At 32.8% G+C, this 24,535-nt stretch overlaps 1 protein-coding gene across 1 annotated transcript in view; it reads left to right on the top strand.

The window, feature by feature from the left end:
- The first annotated feature begins 217 nt into the window (after positions 1 to 217).
- LOC131853581 (ubiquitin-conjugating enzyme E2Q-like protein 1) overlaps positions 218 to 24,535 on the top strand; it is a 31,680-nt gene continuing 7,362 nt past the window's right edge. The window contains exons 1-2 of the mRNA XM_059204511.1: positions 218 to 522; positions 19,176 to 19,759. Of these exons, the coding sequence (XP_059060494.1) occupies positions 19,629 to 19,759 (131 nt within the window). The 5' untranslated portion in view covers positions 218 to 522; positions 19,176 to 19,628. The remainder of the gene's footprint in view (positions 523 to 19,175; positions 19,760 to 24,535) is intronic.

Below are 24,535 nucleotides of genomic sequence, written 5' to 3' on the forward strand. Positions count from 1 at the left end.
CATAACAGAAAGAAAAAATGTACTGTTTTATGCAATTATAGTTAGGTATCAATCGGTAGGTAGTATCTACCTGATATTGATAGCTTTCGTGTTTTATTCCATACATTTTAGGTAGTTGAAGGACATTAAGAACTAATTCAAACAAATTCTTTATCCCACGTTTATTATTATGATACGGATGTATCATAATATAGAAGATATATCTAATGCCCAGCAATCACCATTACGAACTCTACGTCAGCACGAGATTGCCGCTAGAGACGACCCTTCAAAACACGTCATTCAAATATTAGAGTATGGGCACTAACGTCATGTGAACAAGAGCTTATTCAGCTGCAGAGGGAGGCGAAGCGGAGGGTGGATCGATGGTTGTGGAGAGGAGGTTGTTCGTCGAGAGCGGTGGCGCCCTCTGCCGGCGTGGAGCGCTCCGCCGTCGGTTAGTGTGCGAGGGTGGCGCCCGGCGCCCGGCTGTGCTTCAAATCAACCTATTTGGAACTATTATACACCTATTTCCGCAATAATGTAAGTAGTCCTGTTCCGATATGCATGTAATCTAATAATTTTATTTCATACGAGGAAATGTTTGTAAACATTAGATAATGGTCATGGTATTTAAATCCATAATGTAACGTGCACCCCAGGGTAGATTTGTTTCTTTAATCCTAAATTCAACATTCCATTAAAACTGTTTAACGTGCCATGCGTTCTGATTTTTCCTGACCTATTATTAGATTTTTATTTACCTTTCGCGGATAGACAGGACTTATGCAAGTTTTTCGACGTACCTATATTTATGTGTTTACATGATAAAAAGATTTTGTTAGAAAAAATATAATAACATTTAAATAGGTATTTAAAAACCGTTCAAAAAGAACCGAGAATTATTTGAGCTTTAGAATAATCAGAATAGTACACACGTAGTAAACTAATACATCTAGGTACAGATGTGCAAAAGTAAATCTCAAATTACAAAAAAAAATAATTTTAATAGATCCAAGTGAATTATTTTGGTCCATTAAAGAAATAAAGTGTTTATTTCCTCCAAATCTATACGCAATTCCCACTAAATTCTCTTTAATGCCGTCTTGGAGATAAGATAAAGGAAATGCTCTCTGTTTACGAGTATTCAAGCTCGTTTGGCGACGTCATTGTTATTGAATTTTCTGATGCTACGCCGCGCCGCGGTCTCGATCTACAATTGTTTGTTATTATCTCAGAATACTTCCGGTCACTGCGTTTTCGACGTGTTCTTTCATTTTTTTTATTCAATATTCACTCACGATTAATAATGTATAAGCAGATGTTGTGATCTTCAGTTTTTTAAATGGGCAGTTGACACTTCACTATGTCACGACCTACTTAAATAAAATTTGGGGAAATATGAAGAGTAGATTGCCAGACATGGATAAAATTTACCGTTACATTTTTAAATACTTATTCTCCCCTCTTCTTATAGCTACTTACGGAATTAATATTAACTCTCGGAAATTAGACTTTATCACACTTACATCTAGTTACTGAATTTGTGTATACGTAGGTATATAGGTAATCACTACTAATCACAGACATTATTCGGTAGATAAATTTCATTATAATACTTTCTACTTCGCAATTGTAATCTTGTACTAGATACATATTGCATCATAATGGCTTTGTTTGTAGTAAACGAATGATATTGTTTACACACACGTAATAGGAATCTCGGTTATGTAGGTGGCTATCTACATTATCTATATAAATATGAAAACGGTCAAACATGTCGGCAGAATTACATTAACCAAATATTACAAATACATTATTATGTGTATCTACTATGCAGGTACCCTGCATAAAGTATTTTTATGGAATGTGAATATTATAAAGTACGCCTTATTTAACTAGAAATCAAATAAACTTCACCCGTGATCAACAATACATAATAGACACGGATATACATACCTACCATTTAGAGCGACCTCCATGAGATCTGCAATTAAAAACAACTGTGGTTAATTCCTGGTGATTTCGCCACGAAGGGCTGACTGAACTGACGTCATATTCATCTTATCAATCTGCACTGATTACGTTAGCATAGATATATATGTATATATTTATATATGTAGTTAACAAAGGCGAGTTCACCAAACGATGATTCCATTATCCTTATTTAAAAAGAAAATATTGAAAGCACGAAAAGGTACGAAACGGCGCTTTCCCATATAATTGGATCTGAATTAGTTTAGAGACCAGCTGACTTTGTTACACATGAGGAGATTTAGGTAGTGATCCAGTGCGTTTCCTACAGCTATTTTTATATTGCTTTTGATTATAGTGGCATGTATACATTGATTTATAGGCAAACAAATGAAGGCTTTAGTACCGGCACTACAAAGCGAATTCCAATATACTAGTATATCGTAATAAGCAAGTAGGTATCTGTGGTATCCACGTAGGTAACCTTTGATATTTAATATGTATTGAAAACGTTACTTGTCTAAGGGAAGCATCTTATTACGTCGACCTACTTATTTGTTCTGAAAACAACAATAGAACTATTCACATTCACGCGTTTAGGCTATAAACTCCCAGTAGGTATATATCCTTTTATTAACAATAATCACGAAAAGGAGCGAATCTGACTACATTTTGTACCTATATATACCTACTGCCCATTTTATTAAATTTCAAGTCAGAAATTCTTATTTTCAAGAGATCGTTCGTAAAAGAAGCTATTGAAATCACTGCATTGGTGCTTAGACGTAATATCTTATATAGGTGTAGTTAATATTTCAATATTTAAAAATACTATATAATTTTATAGTTATTTATAATCATACTAGGTACAATAACTCTTGTAATACCTAACAAGATTCTAGATTTTGTGACTTTTTGTGCTGTATGTAGTAATCTCTAGAACTTATTTAATTCTTCCTTTAACTCTAAGAAAGGTACCTAGATTCTACTATTCCAGGTGTAGTCAGATTATGTTTCACTAAAAGAAGCTGACTTTAATAAATATGTACGTACATACTATTATACTACGTTATATAAAATCCTATCAAACAATGTACTTATAAACTAGATGTAACTATCTACAAAAGAACAATAACAATATTTTGTACTTAGTACAAAGGAAAACTGTGCGTGCTACGAAATGTACCTGACAGGGAATAAATGCGTAGGAACCAACTGCGTAGAATTAACGTCGTAAGTTTATAGATAAGCAGGTATACGTACTTATTCAGTAAAACTGAATTCAGTATAAAATAATATTCATATCTAAGGTACTAATAGTAAAGTTGATGGGTATGTGGTTCAGCGTCCGTTTGATTAGATATAAACACCATGGATATCATATCAAGTAATAAGTATATTATGTACAAATAGGACTCTACTGTATCATCCACGCCAGATTCCAAGGTATAGTACTGATAAAGCTCCTTGTACCATGGGGAACATACGTAAAGACCATCTAGCAAAAATAAATAAATATTACGGGCTAATAAACGAATTAACTAAAAATGGCTACCTGGTTCATTTATATGCCATTGAAGAGAGAGCGAGAGGAATACCAACATAACCTCTCTACAATCTTCTAAAAGATCTTACAGTTCTATACTAGAAAATATATTTAAAGCTGTACCAGCAGGCTCCTACCAGATTTGGCTGGGCAGCGATATTGTGAAGGTAAGTGTTGACGTACGTACGACGGTCCCTTAAACTTACACTCGGGTCATCCAGGGAAATGCTCGGAGTTTTCCTGCTACACCATGTGAATCCATGGAATACTAAGCAGTTAGTCTCTTCGTTACCTTTCTTGCAAACCACTCTTCGGGAAATCGTTTAGATTCGGTTAATGTCTGGCGACAACAACGTTTGTAATACAATTTTACGTACCAACATTAATCTTACAATCTGAAATGTTACCTAAAATTTTATTACAAATATCCATATATAATATATAAGCAAAAAATATCAAATCACAATAATTATATTAATTGCACATACACTGGAAAAATGCTTAACTAAATTAGTTAAGTTACTCTACGAAAAACCAAACTTTGATCATGGATAACAATCTTTTGGTTATAAACGCATTTTATTATTAAATAGTTTAGGTAGTAGTTAGTAAACTATTTTTCATTAAATATCGATCAATATTCGGTGTTTATTATTAAGCTTTGGTCCTTTTTCATTTAGTTCAATCGATTCGTGATAGAATGCTCAAAATGCCAATTATGCGAATTCATTATTTCTCACAAATTAATTCTCTAATATGTCGCTTCGTAGTGTTTTAAGCGACTAGGAGTTTAATATTACTGTAAAGACTCTTATTTAGACTATAGTAGATGACCATATAGTAAAGTATGTGATATATTTATTAGCTGTTATATTGTTTTAATGTTGCTATTGTATGTATATATAACACTAACGTTATAATAAATATACAAGTCCTTTACGTTGAATAACATTCTCCAGGCCACTTTATCCAAGGGACAGTACAGCTATAAAGAGAAATGGTCCCATCTGAGTCGGCGGACCATCGTACATTTTCATCTCAATAGATGTAGGGCGCGACAGCTCTTGTGTATGAGACATTAGGAATAATGTTTCACGCATTTCTGCACACTTTGATGGAACATTATAAGCAAAAGTAAGTGAGCTTCGTCTTCTCCTGGGTACTTATGACTTTCTAAGTTTTGTAAGTACCTTTTAACATAATGTAATAGATGAATATAAAGAATGAAAGTATTTCTCAAATCGATTCAGTTCCCAAATTTACTTACCTTATAAGTAGATATGTCCACTATCGTTCTCTTAATATTATAATTATCTATCTATACATATAAATAAAATTATTCATAATAATAATAACAAATGTACAAAGCTGTCTCTAATAGGAACTCTTAATTTATCCATCTTCGGACATATATTTCCTTTCCATTTTTGATTCCTGTTTAGCTCTTGCCACCTACATTCATTTTAAGCCAACGTGATGTCGAACGTCATTCTTCCGTCTACCTCTTAGGTCGGCGGATGTTAGCGTAATGCTTCCACTCGTCTTGCCCAACGATTGTAGTTTACCTTAGGAGTGTGGCGTATTCATCTTCACTTCAGTAGAGATACAGTATTGTTTAGTATATAGGTATATACCTTCTATGGTATATATAGATAGGTATATATACTAAATACATGTGCGATGTTTAAATTCTTGTATAGTTATTAAATAACTAATATACAACACATTATTTTACGTCATGTTAGGTTTCACTTAATCAAAGATTAGGTAGTTTAGTTAATCAACGCACGTTAATTTTCCAATTATGTATGAAAGGGTTTTAGAGGAAGTAGGGAGTCGGTGGCTGTGGTGGTGTCCCCATAGTCATTGTGGTTGGGAGGTGTTCGCCCACCAAGCTGAATGACCCACCCCTGCACATCGTTTGTTTCTACCCACGTTTCGGCACGTTTTCCAGGCGAACCTCTTTTTATTTCCACAATTTTGTCATTTACGCCAAGTCTGGATATTGCAGTAAAACAGCTAGTCCCTATATTACCTATAGTTACCGCAATCGACAACTCATATGTAGAAGAAATAAATATACATATACTCATTTACTTAGGTAAGTAAGCTTAATAAGTTTTACTAATTTATTTTAACTATTAAAGTTTAATATGTTGTATTTATTCATAATTTATATAAATTTATATAAATAATATTGACTTGTAATAAAAGTCACAGTATTGTTATATTTTAAAACTAGATAGCCCATACTTCTTAATTAGTTCTAAAGAATTTTAGAAAATAAAATACGTAGATATCTCAATCTCAAAAAATAAAAGTCATCTTTCGCTACATTTTTAGTAGGTTGGCACGTTTACATAAAGTTAAACCGGAATAACTATTGTCTATTCTCCATAAGATCATGAGACGATCATGATTCAAAACAAGCTCACGTTTAACTATGTAAAGACAGGAGCAATGTTTCTCTTTTACAATAAGTATCTATCACTGTTTTATTTCAAGGTCCCTAAATTACAGAAGTGTTACTACACTTACCACAAAGTTTTCTAGAAGGATTATTTACTAATAATCCTACTAGAAAACTTTGTGCAAAGTTTGTACTAAATCACATTTATATGGCTGGACGGATTGGAATGCCATTGTATAAAACTACCATTCAAATTTCTGACCTGGTATGTAACCGGTAATGGTAATTACGAATATAAAAAATCAAATTGGTCAAGCTGTTCCTAAATGTACTGTCTTAAATAAAGTAATATATAACATATACGAGTATGTATATGTTATATCATCCACCTAAAAATAATCATAACGTGCACCAATGCTTTCTCTCTTTCAGTGGAAACTTTCCCAAACGTTCGTGTTTTCATATCTTAATAAGTAGTAGTTCCAGTACATATACACAATCAATACATAACATAAGAGAAGTTAATCATACGCAGACTGAATTAATACTAACATTACTTATATTTTTTAGAAATGTATATGAACAAAGATAGTTTTTAGGATAAAATATCATCCGCAATTTATCTTAAAAAAATATCGAAATTTTGTGTAGATGAAGTCCCGGTTAACAGGTAATTTTGTATAAAATAACGCTACTGTACTCCGTTAACTTAACTCAAGTTACAAGGACAGACTCTAATTAGTCTATAATTAAACCAACAAATTGTTAGAGAACGAGATAGAGTTCATATTAAATTACAATAATACATTTTAATTATTCTATTAATATTAATTGCGTACTCATTTTACTGAACTTTGTAATATAAATTTATGAATTCATATTGTCGTATTGATACAGAATTTTAATTCAAAAGTTCTTGCTTACTTTGGACTCTGTATCCTTTAACTTAGGTACGTACTGTAGGTATACCCGGCTCCCGTATTGTAACAAGACTACATAATTCCACAATTTATATAGTAGTTATATAAAATACGCGAAGATAAATGAAAATAAAAAAATGAAATAATAAGACATTTTTTCTAGTCAGTTTGCATTATTTCGTGTACTAATGTACAGAGGTCTCTTTATTTACACATATATGTAATAAGCTTTTGTGGAAACTATTTATAATAAATTATTTAATACTAAAGACTTACCATTAGGTGATTACAATCTTTTTAAAACTTAACAGGGTCGGAAACCTAATATACGCTTTTCTATCAACTTCAATAATGGATGTTCTGATTTCAAATGATTTTTTAATGTGACAGTACTTTTTCTTGCTGAACTTATTTTGATGAATCTTATTTTAACTAGTGTTGCTCATGTAGTCCATATCTAATTTGATTAAGTTCTGACCAATTTTACAATTATACTACACTGTTCTATCTCTAAACATTTTTTTTATATCTAATTTATGGTTCGTTGTTAGAATCAATAAAAATAATTAGGCATCAGTATAATATGATAGCACATCCTGGGGAATCAACCAGGAGTTAACCACAATATCTAAATTTAAAACCTAACCTTCACAGGGTTCCCTGTGAAGGTTAATCTGATATGATACGAGGCCAGCAATGGGATGACCACATTACTAACAATCTCCCGATAAACAGTATTGTCTTCAGTTAACTTGTACCTACACACTAATATTTATCTCATTGAAAGGTAGCTAACTGTAATATGAAAGGGCAGATGAAACGTGATCAAAGGTTGCTCTATTCATCTGGAACAATTGTGTTCACTTAGATGGATAAACGAAAGACTTTTATTAAAGATCCGTTCAGCCGTAATAACGTAAGAAGCATACAAACAGACACGCTTTCAGATTGTTAATATAAGTATAGATGTAGGTAACCATGTTTTTCATAGTTTATGGGATATTCACCCCGTTTTATTGGAAAAAGGGTGATTTGTCATTCTGCAAAAGAATAGCCCTTATTTTCGAGACTTTGACAGTCGATTTTCCGTTTTATTATCCTCATTCTTTATGATTATGTAGTAGAAATCGTTCATATTCATAATCTTAGGTATTTATCTAGGTAACTACTTCGTTTATTTGTATTTTATTTTAATACTGGCGTTTACACGCGACATTGTCTGATAAAAAATAGCCTATATACGTCGTGATACAATCTATGTTCATCTTATTAAGATACGTTCAGCTGATTAGTCGTCAAAAGACAATAAACATGCACACTTTCACTTTTACGTGTATAATATTAATATGAAACTACCTATGAATAATATATTACAAAATAATCTCCTATACATATTATAATGTAATTATGAAAAGATGCGATAAAATAGCAATTCTTTCTTGTTTCGTAAAGTTAAATCCAATGCTGGTCCCCTATGCGTGACGTCAGTCGTACGGGGGTAGGATGTGCCCTCACCGCGAACCACCCATCTCCCTTGTACAACGATATACGAACATCCAACCAATTAATTCGCAACGAAACATTCTGGTCCGTTGAATTAATCTGATAAATCCACATATCGGGGGTCATTTTCATGTCATTATATACCTATATATTTATGTTAGTGTAATGGCAAACATGCTGATGGCCCAAGTGATGGTAAACGGCAACTGTGTCCTATATTAATGAACAGTACCACAGATATCATATTTAAGATGCCTATATATATATATATCATGCCTTATTCTATAATTTCACACCCTAGAAGCGAAATACAGTTTACAATGCTGGCTGCGGCTACTTCTTGCTGCTACAACTAATCTTAGATATTGTTACTTCTGATATAGAAGACCTAGAATAGATTTCATATGGCACTAATTATCAACACCCTACTTATTTAAAAATTGTGCCAATACTCACCTTATTAATATATATATACAATTGTACAAAATGTAATAGGAAACTGGATATTATACAAATTTAAAATTGTTCTTCTGTAGGCCATCTCCTATCGGAGGTTAACAATCATTATGGCCATCTTTATTTTATCCACGGCGCTCCTAAAAAGTGTCCTGGTGCTCATCTTAAACCATTGCCTGAGGTTTTTCAACCACGAAGTACGGCGTCTGCCTGGACTTCAGTAAAAATCAGCAATATTTATAATTACATGTGAAAAACCACCACATAAACTAATTAAATGTTGCTTATTGAATAAAGTATATTATTGCCTATGTTTTAAACTATTGTTATTACACGGCGTTTGTAATACTATGTTAAATATATGCAGACTCTATTCTTGTTGACGAATTGTTTTAACTTACTAATAACTACTTATAAGGTTATATGTATAAGGAAGGTTTCTTAAGAAAGCAAAATGAATTCTTCAAAATTCATGTAGGTACTAAATGTATTCACATAGTGCCTTCATGTAGATTTCTGTTAACATGTTCGTCAGCGCCTTTCTTTATAGATTTGGTTGCCTTATTTATATTGCTATCCCAAATATATATATATAAAGACTTCGAGTAACATCGAAGAACAAATCTTCTTACCTACGATTCTTTGGGCATTTAGTTGAAAAATATATAACAATCAACAAAATGTATTACTTTACTCTAGGCTGAAATTACCTATTTTAAAATATATATTGTGCTCGCTCATAGCAATGAATCTATCTATTTTAAAAATATATAGTGTTTGCTCATAGCAATGAATAAAATAAGCCCTATATGGTTGCTCTACAGACAATTTCTCTTCAACCGAAGCTGTAGGTATATTTACGAGCGAGAGGTACACCATCCTATCCGGGCACATAATGAGAATGTATTGCCACAATACTTGGATATACTAAACTTAAGCTAGATGTAGTACCTACTACGGATAAATTTCTCATCAACTTGACCTCGATCAAGGTCTATAAAAATAGATAAGTGCGTAGAGATATATAATATTTATAAATAATTATTTCAGTTTGGTTTTGGGTTCAGTTCATCAGAAATTTAACTGAAATAGATACTACATACGTTCGTCAGTAACAATTACTTAATTTGATTAATACTTAAATTAATTATTTAATTTAATAGGCACCGATCGAATAAGATATGAAAGATATTTATTAATTATTGCAATGAATGTTTAATAAAAGAAAAAAAAAATACTTTTAAATAATCGGCTTTATACATGAAGAGCATCATAGACATCACTTTGTCATGTGGCGCCCCTGGTACCTCATGCGTTGCCATTCCGGACGATTAAGATGGCCTCTGATTTCATTGCTTTATTTCACCCCAGTTGATCTACCTCAATTGATTTTTTCATTAACAGAATCATTATTAGTATACATTAACAGTTACGGTTTTTCTAATCTCTAGTTTAGTTTAAAATAATTACGAAATTTTGATTGATAGATCTAACAGGCAGATGATTGCGAAATAAGATACACCCTTTTACTTCGAGTGTCGATCATACTCTGTGTTTATAAGAATTATTACGTGGCGAGGTATATACAAATGTCAAGAATATATATGGATGTGGATTGATTGACAAAGAAACTTGTTTGTTGTAGGTATGACGAAATTCCGTGTACAGACACATCTATTTATGGTATACGTCATTCATCACCTTACTCAATTGAGCTTCCATATAGGAAAATAATAACTCGATCTTTATTAAATCAGTGTCATTACCATCAATAATGAACGTTGGAAAATAAGCTTATTATGTATCATTAAATACTTTTTTTGTATATAATTGGAATAATAATCAATCTGACGTTAACCTGATCAGAAGTGGTATCTGGGACTATAAACATGAATGGTGTAATATCTACCCTTCATGTACATTATAATCAACCATTTTGTTATAATATAATATACTGTATTATTTCAATGTTTTATAGTAGCTCTATAAGTTGATTATTAAGTCATTATATAATTATGGACTTAACTCGCCATTTAGTCTATATAAAATCACCAACCTCCAAAACTAAAACACGTTATCTTCATAAACTTCGCAAAACATTTTATCTTCATATCAAATTTCAAAAAGTAACAGATTCAGAGTACTCTTTCTTATAATATTGTCATTTCCTATACACATAAAAAAAATAATAAAAAATAATGCAATGTAAGGACATTGACTTTTAATTGTCATTCATAATTCATATATTGGATTTATTTCTATAAATTTTATTCATAGTAGTATATCATAGGACGCGTAAAAAACAATTATAATAGTAATTAAATAACGCAATTAAAGTTATGAAATTAAAGTCCTTAGCTTCCTCCAATACTTTCTATAAATGAGATAATTATGATCTACTATTTGATCGCTAAAATATTGAACAGTATTTAAATTAAATTATATTATATATTATATTAAATTTAATATTGTGTCGTTTGTATTATTTATGCGTTGCCATATCGCTAACAATACATTTACAGTATTTCAATATCCTGTCGATTATTTAATTTCACTAAAGTACGTTAATTGATAACTGAAATACAATATCAAAATTTGATGACCCAAATCCATTAATAAGTTACCAATCTGCGATGAATTGGGAACACATTATTCAAATTAGATACATTTTTGGATTGGTCCAAGCTATACCTTTTGTTCTGAAATGAAATGAAATGTGTAGAATTGAAATCTATAAGGAATTTAATTACAAATTCTATATGAATATAAATATATTTATTTATATTTATTTCATCAATTTACATATTTAACAAGATAACATACGTCAATATACAATCTTCATGTAAAATTTCATTGAAATCCGATTAGTTGTGAAAAGGTACCAAACAAATAGACAGTTTATAATATATATATATATATATATATATATATATTATTATTATTATTTATATATTTCTCTTTGTACATCCATACCATTAATCATGATAAAGCGATTTAAAAGTGATAATGCCTATTCGCACTTACTATAATTTTTCAAAGCGCGTATATTTAACTACATATAATCATTATCTATGTACACTGTATTTACCTTAATGTTTTAACACTATCTACCTACAGTTTTACCTATCACGGACACCAAAACCCAAGCTCTATGAACCGTGACTATAACATTAGAGACGAGGCAAAGATACTGCAGTCCATAAAAGATATCCACAGTACTACTGAAAATTAACATAGAGAGTGAAAGAGGGAACTTTGACCGAAGCAAAGGGAAATTTTAATGAGGGTTGCACTTTAGGGGAAACGCTTTGCAGTGTTTCATTGAAATTCAATAAAGAGTAGAGTACTTTTTATAGAAGAATCCATTCACGTTTATTACGATGTATGTAAGTAGTAGTACTAAGTGTAATCCACGACTTCGTCTGCGTTTCTGAAAAAAATAATAGCCTTAAGTAATAATAGTCCGTAAGTACTTGTCATACACTCTATTTACATGTAAAATTTTATTAAATTGCAAAGAGACAGACAGACATACTTTAGAATTTAAAATATTAGTATGCATACATTATAATAACAATAGTAATGTTATCTGTGGTAATAATAATCCAGGACAACACACAAAGCGCCATCTAGTCCCAAGAGCTTCTGTTGTGAGTACTAAACAAATAATCTACATACTTAAGTAGATTTTTTTTATAATTGCATACATAATATACATAGAAAACAGTCAGACCTATATAGAAAATCATACTCACGAATACAAACTTTTCTAGGTACTATTCGAGGAATCGAAAGTATGACCACCGGAAGTAAGGCCGTGTGCTAAACCGCTAGAACCCCGAGACCGATAATTGAGTTATAAAATTACTAAACCACTATATTGTTTATATATTAATGTAGAATATACATTCTACATTAATATATAAACAATATACATTATACATACATATTTTGCTATCCATATTTTGTATACACAAAATAGTGGATAGAAAATGTAGCGTAACGTAATCGAATATACTACGAAAATTTTCACATATGTATCTACTACTACAGACATATCTACGAGTCAACTACTATGCGATCACGAGTTAATCCGACTTTATCCCGCGTCAACTAAAACAACATATACCTACGCTATGAACTTTTATTTTTTGTTATACCTAATAGTCGTAATATATTATAGTATAGTATAGTATAGTATCTACTATTTACCAGATTACAAGACTATCATTAAACAAAAAGCAATCTGAACACTTAATTGAACGTTTATTAATATATTAACACGATATTGGCAATTACATAATTTCAATCTACGTAAAAGCCTATTTTGGTCACGACAAAATTACTAAAACTCTATTGATTGGTAAAAGATTAATTAAAATCGATTCTGATGCGAAGGGCGAAAACATTGCGTAGTCCGTATTTTAATGGCCGTATTCACTCTACTTTACCTTAATGTGTACAAACCTATCAACTGTCTTACGCATATATGAGAAATATAGAGGACTGCGGTTGTCTATCTCGATACCAACATTTAAATTCATGTGCATATTTTTTTTATATATTAATTATTTGTATTATTGGTATTGTTAGTGTTAGTATAAGTAATAAGTAGTTGTCATAGAAAAAAGTATAACAGTAATCTAGTACCCATAACAGAAGCACTGCTTAGTTTAGGACAAGATGGCTCTGTATAAATTGTCAAGAGTTGTTATTTTTGTAACTTTATATGTATATAGGTAGCTGTAGATATTTACAAAAAAGTCTTACGATGGTAAACAAACACTGAGGACTCGACGATAAAAAACCCTAAATTGAATTACAATTATAGAGTCCGAAAGTACCTAAAAGTTTGCAAAGTTGTTAGTACAGTGTGTCCCGTGAAACCCACACATTCTTATTTGTATGAAAACTTTTTAATGGCAAAAAAGCAGAATAGTTCATGGTTCTAACTTGAATTTAGTGGTTATTAATTTGTCAGAGAAGTGAGGGGTTGTTAGTAACTGGGACCAGTGATGCTATTGTTGCAATATACAACGTCAAATTAATTTCCACGCAGACATTCCTGGACTCTACTGGTTAATACCTGGTTCTCAATGGGGTAACTGACCTGACATCGTGTTCGGCCTATCACCCTCCACCGGTGCACTACCAGCGTTTACCGTAGTCAAAGTTGGAGGCACTAATCTACTATTATTCATAAAAGATATCTGACATTAAAATTTCCTTTTAAGAAACCTTTAGTTTTCTCTATGATGGCTGCTTTATTGCTTGATTTTCATAGAAGCTATAAAAAGAGTTCTTTCTTAATCAAGTACTATATACATCATAGATTATTGTAATTTACTTTTTTTTTTTTTTTTTCGGACTACTCTAATGCTGTTGGCCGTAGCTTGCCTTTACAGCTTCACCGGACGTTATGGAGCGGCTGAAGGCCAACTCCTGCCCGACGGATACGACTTTAGTCTGAGGGCACCACTAGGGGTTCGAACCTCGGCTCAGGCCGTCGTAATTTCGATCCCCGTTTGAATGGGACGGGGGATCGATCGGCGGGGCGCCCGGGGGCGCCGGTGTGGAGCGCCCGGGCGCGCGTAGGCGCCCGGTTGAATGCGCGATATTGTGTGTTTGAGGTCGTCGTCTTCGCCGGCGAGGACGGTGTCGTGTGTGTGTGTAAAAGTGTGGTGGAACGGGTGGGCCCGTGGGGAGGGTACCTGCCGTTATGGGGTCGTCGGGGTCAATGAGAACGTGCCTCGGGCGACGTTGTCGCGTATGTCGGATATTACTCCTCGGTGCGTAGTCGACCGCACTGACTATAAGCGGATTACGGTGGGATTGGGCAGAGTCGAAGTAGCGTCGAGACGCTTCCTTCATAAACTGCTTGATGGAGGGCAGATTAAGATCGCGGTGGAGATCTACGCTGCGAATACGCAGAAACCTATTCTGAATGACCTGCAGTCTGTTGATTAAGCAGTTATGGGCGAATACGGGACTAGCGTAGGTCATGAACGGAAGCCTTGTATAATGTCAGCTTGTTGCGAAGCGGCATTTTACTGTGCTTGTTAATAAAAGGATAGAGTCGCCCTAGTATAAAGGCGGCTCGGTCGCGGACACGCTTGATGTGAGGACGAAACGTTAGTTTCCTATCTAGGGTGACGCCGAGATATTTCGTTTTCGAAACCCACGGGATGTTTTGGCCGAATAGTTCGATCGGGTGATTCATAGAGTCGAATTCCCTGCTAAAGTACACTGCTGCACTTTTTTCGGGATTGACTTCTATGCGCCACCGACGGAACCATTCGCCCAGTATCGTTACGGCTTTCTGAAGCCGTCTGGCTATTGTCGCACGGGACTTGGCGGATGTAAAGAGAGCCGTGTCATCGGCAAACAGCGATATTTCGACTTTTAAGTCGGAGAATTTGGGGATGTCGTTGGTGTACAACGAGTAGAGCATCGAAGAGAGGACGGCGCCCTGAGGGACGCCGGCTCGTATGGGGTTCGGATAACGCTCCGTTTATACGGTAGCGATAAGAGCGATTCGACAGGAAATCTCGTACAATGAGTACTGGCACAACGGCTTGTAAATCAAGCCGTTGTGCCAGACTTTATCGAAAGCCTTAGCCACATCGAAAAATAGGACGCCTGTACCGCCTTTGGGGGACTTGGTGGCAGTGTAATTTACTATAGCAATGACCGTATTTATAGCTATGGTTCGCCCTTGTCTCGTCCTTGAATGGAGGACAAGGACACGCAAAAGAAGCCTACACAATCGTTGGCAAGCTGCCCAATAGATACCTAATTTCGTTTGTTGGATTAAGGGACGCTATTTATTGAATTATATACTAAGAAAAAATATTATTATTATAATAACAACTCAAACTTACACAGCGCCATCGAGCAGAGCTTGTACTACTTGTGAGTAAACAACAGATAGATATACTTAAACACATTTTTTTGTAAATACAGATACAATACATTCAAACTAATACTAACATATGTTTGAGCCGTGCGAATATTAAATCGAAAGTAAAACAACGAGGACGAACATTAAAGGTATTAACGGTCTTATTTATAAAACTTACGAAGCCCTTGTAAGCCCACAATAGCAGTGCTATTAAGGCTTTATAAAAATCTCTATTCATCTTTAATTTTATTATAGCTAGAAATTGTAACTAACAGTTTGTTATTTAAGACAAATAACGATTTACAACTCAGAGGGACAGAAATTTCACCCTCTTTGCTATTCTGTTGTAGTCTATATCAATAAACTAGCTACTCGCCCGGCTTCGCACGGGTGTATGTTTTATACCTTCCTCTACATATTATATATATATCTACCTTCCTCTTGATCACTCGTATCTATTAAAAGCACTGCTTCAAAATCCGTTGCGTAGTTTTAAAGATTTAAACATACATAGGGACAGATGGCGATAGCGACTATGTTTTATACTATGTAATGGTGATGATGATTACAAGTAATTATATTACAATAAAAAATCAACGACAATAACACATAATTTATCATTCATATAATGTTATTTTGGAATTCCTTGCAGTAGAGGTGGTCAATATAAACCTATGCATGATACATGAATTAGCATCAACATCGTGTTAGCACAGATAAAATAATGTAGTATTTTAGTCTTACTTTTGAAGATACGGCAATTACGAACACAAGGTTCAATCATTATCATTATCAACCGACTCTTAAGCTCTCAATTCGACTACCCCTTATTACAGGCAATGCTGAACGAATTTCAACAATAAGATATAATTGATAGCGATTAAGTCCCTAATTGTCGCTATACTAAAGATGTCAAATTTAAATTTCCCTATAATTTTACATAGAAGTCGGTTTAATATTTAAAGCTAACCTAAAAATATTGATTTAAACAATTAACTACATCGAATTAAATTAATGTGGGAACTTAAACTCTACTTCATAATAGTCATAATTAAACGGATTTAGCAATTACTAAACCCACTTGAGTGGTGTGGTGGCACCACAGCAGTACTTCTGACGCCTGACAAAACTGTCGTCATCTTGGTCAATATTGGCTAGGATATCATTGTCATCACTATTTTTATTTTATGATCGATGCAGATATTTCTAGTGCTATTTTTTAAATGAATTGAAATTCAATGGAATTTATATGCGTTTTGTACAGTTAGATGTTATTGTTTCATGATATTTATATTTTGTTCCATGATAGTAGCAGACAAAATAGAAAAAAAATTTTGCTCTATGAATTTAGTAATACATACTGGTCGTACACTCGTAATGCAGCATTCCTAATATGTTAATTATGTAAACAACCGTGCATAATGAACGTGTCTGCTTGTTACCTTTACAACTAAACAACTGAACATGCGACCGTAATAATGACGTTTTTTCTCAAAAATTCTGATCTGAATCTGAAGAGAGTGAAATGAGAAACACAAGTTTGTAGAAACGAAATAGATAACAGGTAGTAAACAATAAAAGAACGAGCTCGGTAAAAAATAAATAGGAAGTCGCATCTATTATCTTATGTGTATTATTTGCGTTCTCTATATTTAGAATCGCATATAATTATGCGCCAATACTTGTAGGTAAACGGTAGATGCCACCTTTACTATCACAATTATTAATGCATGAACTAACAAGGTTATTAGGTTGTTGATATTACCACTGTGGTTCCATATCAGAAATGTATGAACTCTGAACTCACTAAGTATTATATGGTTATGCGTTTGACTATATCCACTTATAACTTTAAGTAGATACTTGATGACTCTACAAGTAACGTTATTATTTCTAAGCACCTATACTATTCTAATGGTTTATGTCTTATTCTTTATTCATAACCTATGTATTTGTTTCTCGCGCTATGGTCCTTTTTTTAAATAAGCTTGTATCTCCTCCCTTGTGTGGCATGTCCTGGAGATACAATCTATTATCATGTCAAATATTTAAATCCATTCTGCAACTAGTGAAAAAGGACAGAACTCGAAATTTAACAATTACCTACCTACTTTTATTTAGCAGCTTAAATTGTAAAACTATTAGTATATATTTCTCTTGTAGATCAGTCTGACGTGTAATCTTGCTGTCTTGTTATATAAAGTCTTAAATAAAATAAAAAAATTAAATTGTCTTCTAAAAGAAAATAAATACTAAGTTTACTCCCTTGTTGTCTAGCTATATAAGTACTAACTTTGTCAGTTCAAGTAGTAATAATTTAATTAAATTAAGATCTATTGGAACAAAATCTTAATTAAATTAATAATGATTTCACTAACATGCTAATATTAACACTTACCCATTAATAAATACCTAGTACCTAATGCTACAACATAGGTACGTCGAAAAGGGCAATAACCTCCCTTGTGTCCTACAAGAAGGCAGATTAACGTAACCCGGGCAATAAAAAATAAACATTAGTGACATTTGGGGCCGCCTTCGTCCCTTATGAACAATAATTTTTATTATTATTCCTAGGGGACAAAGAAATCAACCACTTTCGTAGGAAAGGCCGTGACTCAACTAGTAACACTCTTAATAACACCCATTTCATATTGCTAGCTTTACTTTGTAAAAATAAATTAATTCAGTATGAGTATTTTCATTTATGTGTATTATATATCCTGGATAAATTTTATGAGTGCGAAAGTGAGTTTTTTGTAGGTCTATCATGATAAACTGTGGATCACAATCAAACGAGATACCTACTCGACGGTCATAGAGTACGTTTTCTCTGTACAAACTTAAAGGGTGAGGATGGCATAATTTTTATATGAAACTTTTTATCGCGTTGGTCGATTTGCTCGAATACTGCAGAATTATTATTTTGTTTTATTTTTTCTACTTACTATTATAAGGGGGCGAAATAACAATATAATGATGATATAGAGAATGCCAAGGTGCGGCTAAAAGCTATTATTATAGACATATATCTAATAATATTGGATATTGGAATTCGAACCATCTAATTCCAATATCCAATTCAGATTATAGTGCCATCAAGCCTCAATTTAGCTGTACCTTCTTGTATTGTGATTTCTAGACTTTTTTATAGAAATTGTTTTGTGGGGTCGAACCCACTACCATGGGAAGATGAAGCAGTATAACTACACGATCAAGACCGTAATAAAGAATATGCATTAGTTATGTTTTGGGGTTTTTCATAACCCATTTCAAATTAAAAAAAGAATTAGCAATTATTATTGTAGCATTAGTACTATATACCTTATCAAATAAATGTATGATTATATAAATACTGAAATGGCTATTTTGTGTGAAAGTTGCTACCTTCGATATTTACCACACTTCTAATAGAAACCAGAACAGACACTTTCGTTTTAGTTGCTATAAAAAGGATTTGCTCTAAGTTAACCCTTTTTGTTACAGCACTCAACACATGTCGAACAAACTTTCAAGTAGCTAAAAACGCAACTACCATATCAATCAGTCATCTAAAGTGTTCCTGGCGGACCACAGCTGCCGGTGGCGCCCAGTCGTCCCGAGTACTATACACCATGTTACGTGATATGCACCGCCGAGACGCACTCTGACTGCGACACGCCCGCGCCCGCATCACTACGCCTCCGGCCGGCGCAGACGGTAACGGCTTCGTCTTGCCAAGTTTCAATTTCATCTGCGCTCTCACTTCGTAGTCGCACGTCTCGTGTTCAACACGCCTCCGTGCGAGACGTCGAGTGATGTGACCGACCTATAACTGGCCAACGACAAACAATTCGAAAATCAAATGTGATTAGCATTTGACATGACGCGTGTCTACATATAAATACTGTGAAAGTAAAAATAATTGAGTGACAGACAGTGTAGTGAAACCAGTGCAATATGACATCGCGATCTAAGGAAAAGGTCGCTGCTGCATTCAGGAAGCTTTTCCGTTCCCCGGAGAAGCTCGATAACGATGGTGCCGGTCCCAGTGGCTCACCAGCCAGACGAGGATTACTGCGTCGACATAGGTATGTATATTTATTTATTTATAAATGATAATCAAATTGTACCTAATTAATCCCGGTCCTCTGCTCTCAGGTAACTAATATACCTATAAAGGACGATATTAGGTTACTTCTGTCATAGTCGCAATTTCATGACGAATTACAATATTTATCTTAAGGAGGAACGCGTAGAAGTAGATCTGACAGGATATCCCAATGTATAAATATTTAATGGTATCATAATTAATATTGCTTATATTTACTATTACAATTCAAATAGTTTGTAAATACTCGCAGTTATATGAGGAAACGCAAAATATCTTCACTGACTAAACAGCAATACGAGGTGTCGCAACGGATGTTTTAGAAGCGAACTGTCACGTACACCACTTCACTCATGTCTGGTATACATTACTAATGAATAATTTATAATATTGGTACCCAAAGTGAAAAAATATACAAATTCAGTATTTATAAAACCGACAAAATTAGAATACCAACAGAGTAATGGAAGAATAACTAAACATTAAAGATTATCCACAGAAATGGAAATCACTATTGTTGTTTTGCATGAATTGTTTTATTTAATAAATCTACTTTATAACAGCAATGGCTATCTTGCAGTAGCAGTAAAGTACTGCATTAAATAATATAGCGTCATATATTTCTTACATCTAATACACCTAAACTATACTGTAGTATCCTAATAAATAATAAACTTAAAGGGTAATGTTGTAAATTGAAGTCCGTCAGTTAATTCATGTATATAATACCTTTACTTATAAGTAATGAATGGAAAACTTTAAAGAAATGTCAAAATAGATGATGATCGTTATGGTGGATAACTCTCTCTAATTACTCTATGTTCTTATACATCACAATAGAATATAAATTGGTAATGGCGAAATAGTTCTTAGAGTTTATTAGATATTACATATGTCAACATTGGATAATCCAAAGTTCATTCTCCCAGGAAGCAATACCTACTTCGTCACTGTTAATAGAAAAGATTTCTAAACATAAACTATCAACTGGGTAGGTATATCAAAAGTCAATTTTTATTGTTAATACAAAGATAGTACAGTCCGTAGTACATCCTCATTGGTCTATAAATGATACGTTTTAGTGCATGATCATAGACCCATTCAACTTTACATACCAAATTGCATCTCATAGGTACATAGGCACCTACAGAAAGTGTTCTTATTGGTTCCAGATATTACTACATTTTTGCTTGTCATATAATTTCATCAGTGTCAGTATCAGTACCAGTGTCAGGTCATTTCATTATAAAGGAAAGCTACCACTTTTCAAAAGTTATGCGTTTATTTATGTATGTCATCCATTTGTATGCTTCATCAATGTCTTGTTTAATACTATGAAAAATTCTTGCATATTTAATAGGTCGTTACGTTGTGACTATTTCATTAATTACAATTTTATTCGTTGACCTTTATATTAAATAGAATATTAACACTTAAATATTTAATTCTAATTTTATGAAAATATTAATTACGTTGACTACAGTATAACATTGTAAAAGCAAAATTGTGTATTATTTATCTACCATAATTTAGTGAATAAATATTGGAGGTAACATTATATCATTCAAATACCACGCGAGCGATGGAACAAATACCATGTTGGCTACAATTATTCAATCATAAACAATTAATTCACTATTCAATCCGTAACTAAGTATTAATTAATATATACCAGGTGGTCGATCCGGTTTTAGGTGTTATTTACTTCAATATCGTGATAAAATTATGACGTACGTTCATAGATACAAATGGAGGTTTTAATAATTGGTAATTTTAAGATCAAGGCTGTGAGTACGCCAGCTGAATCACGCACACCCGTATTCACAATACTACTGCTATTAAGGTCAATATTAATTATCGTGTATACGGTACCTTACCTATATATAGGTACCAAATAGAATCTGTTCATTGCCTAATAAAATGTGTCAATGTCGCTTATAACTTGGCTAGCCTTACGGCTGAATATGTGATGTTTATATAAATAAATATACCTTAACAATTCTTATTCCTAAATAAAGTAGTTAGAAGCCTTGCAAGGATTACACTTTCTCTAAGTATATATGAAACTAATTTGGTTGAGGTTGGCCTACCGTCTTCTAAATTAATTTGTAAACTTTTTCTCAAAAAATGAGATACAATGATTTTTCGTATATGATCAGAGTTAAACTTACTGTCAGTGTAGTAAACCACAGGGCCACGACGCCCTAATTATGGAAATAATAAATAATTCATTATTATAAATATATATTGCTATAATGATTGAAATTTTATAAACTCAAGAACATCTGAGGATCTGAAAAACATTCCCGGTGTTATAAATAATTATTCGTACTGTCCTATAAACCTTTGCGTTCTACTTTAAACGAATTTTGCAGAAACGTAGCGATGAACATTCCGTGAGTGCTTCAAGGAAGTGGGAAATTGGAGCTGCGTCGTTACGTGCCTTATATAGAGACAAAGACATTGTTTACTTACGCAAAATTATGATCATTGTATCGTCCTAACACGCAGTGTCTATAAATGACGAGATATCTACTAGGAATATTGCAGCTGTACAACAAAAACACATGTAAATAATCAACTGTATTCGGTTACAGTTATTTATGTATTAATAATAACTATTTAATGAATAACAATAGTTAATATATGTAAACATGTCTAACATTAGCGATTGAATATATAAGTTAAATTATAAATAGATGCTTTGTTTATAATATTATATAACTAGTTGTCCCGGCAATCATTGTTTTGCCATATAAATGTAACTAGTAATATTTAAGGACAACCCTTAACACTTAGGGGTATAAAAAATGGATAGTATCCGATTCTCTGAACTACTGAATATTCATATAAAATTTTATAAAAATCGGTCAAGTCTTTTCGGAGTAGGTATGGTAACGAACATTGTGACACGACAATTTTATATATGTATAAGATGTTCAATGCTTACCATAATTTAATAATTGACATAATTACCGTAATTATCCAATTAGGTATATGAGTTTGTATTTGCAAAAGCATAGTCAATATGCATTCTATATTCCTACTGTTATATTTTATATATAACAAATGTCATTTAGGTTGTGTTCTCATTGATAAAAGCTTCCTGACCTTTTGAAGCTGTACCAGAAATAGGTCAATTAACTTGTGCCATGATAACTAGTTAGGTATATGGCTGCTCATTAATTTTTGATTTAATAGTTAATCCAATGTAAACAATTATATAATAAATATTATGAAGCCCATCTATTTTCCCTATTCTCGTACCCATTTGTGACAAACGGGTCGACAACAATAGTTTAAAAGGATGTTTTGTATATTATTGTAATTAAATATTCCATAAACTTCCGATTAAATTGAAACTAACTGCCTCAATTTATAATAAGTAGATATGTTTTTTATTATTAACTAGTGGTAACCGCGACTTCGTTTGCGTGTACATTTATAGGCGCCATCTAACAACGATAATTAATACTTATAACAATACATACAGTCATATACCAATAAAGTTAAGCATTATTATAAAGTATCTAAGTAATACTTGAATAATAACTTGATTAACAATAGTAAATGTCGTATTTAAATAAACACAAATGGAGGGTAAATTTGTAAGATTTTGTTACTATAATATATTATTGACCCTCGCTTTTCAACATTTTCTGTAAAAATAACAGCTTAATGTTTACGTGAAACCAGAAACAGAAAATAGACAGTTTTCGTTCGTCGTGATATTATATGCAAAAACTTAACAAAAAATATAGATAAAGAAGATTATTTTTCTATTATATTTGAATTTCATCGTTGTTTGCATAATAATTCCAATGTAAATTGATCGGGATTGATTTTAATACATGTATGAAAATCTACTACAAATGGTAATTAGATTACCATTTGTAGTAGGTTTTCGTATCGTAATCATAGTTATCGTATTCTTCTGTGAAATACGTCACTGGTAGTCATACTTTTTTTAATGGATGAATATGCTATTGTGTACTAGCCTACGATTTTCGCTGGGGGGCACCAGTGGATGATGATAGGGTTAGCATGACATTAGGTAACGCATGGATTAAAAGTTATCCACGATTGTTATCCGTTTGGAGGTCGACCTGACCAATATTTGTTAGCAATGAAGTTCCTATTACCAATAATCCCTTCCCTTTCTATACTATTTACATTTTATTTATTTATATATATTTATATTTCTATTTACACAAGTTTGTTAAGTCGGTTTTACATGGCGAAGGCAAAAACAAACAGTAAACAGAAAATAGGAAGTCGCGAAATGTGAGAAGATACTAACCAAATGACCCGATTTTGTAAGTAAGCCGCAATTTACTTGGCAAATGAGCAGTATTCTTTTAAAAATATACACGTAAAAAAAACAGCCAGAAACATTAATAATTAACACAAAACACTCGCTTCCCGCTCCTATTCGGCGCGCTCAATCTCTTGCTAGCTTTAAAGCATCAGTAAAAACTCATTTCTTTTCCCTTTAGTTCTACTTTCCCTTTTCTTATAGTCCCTTTCTTTCCTTCAAACTTTTCATGGATATGTGTATTATTAAGTATATGTACATATGTATTTCTATATATATTTATGTATATTTGCATGTATTATTTATACCCATCTTAGTTGTGTTGTCATTTGTACCACCTACTCTTTTTCTTATATTTTCACTGTCTACCTAAAGGTTGCCTGTAAGAGATTCACGATAAGGCCGCCTTTTGTACTCGTCATTGTTATACATATTTTTATA

Source organism: Achroia grisella, unplaced genomic scaffold (genome assembly GCF_030625045.1).
Source record: "Achroia grisella isolate CSIRO2021 unplaced genomic scaffold, CSIRO_AGI_Agris_v1 utg903, whole genome shotgun sequence".
In the NCBI taxonomy this organism is placed as follows: Eukaryota; Metazoa; Arthropoda; class Insecta; order Lepidoptera; family Pyralidae; genus Achroia; species Achroia grisella.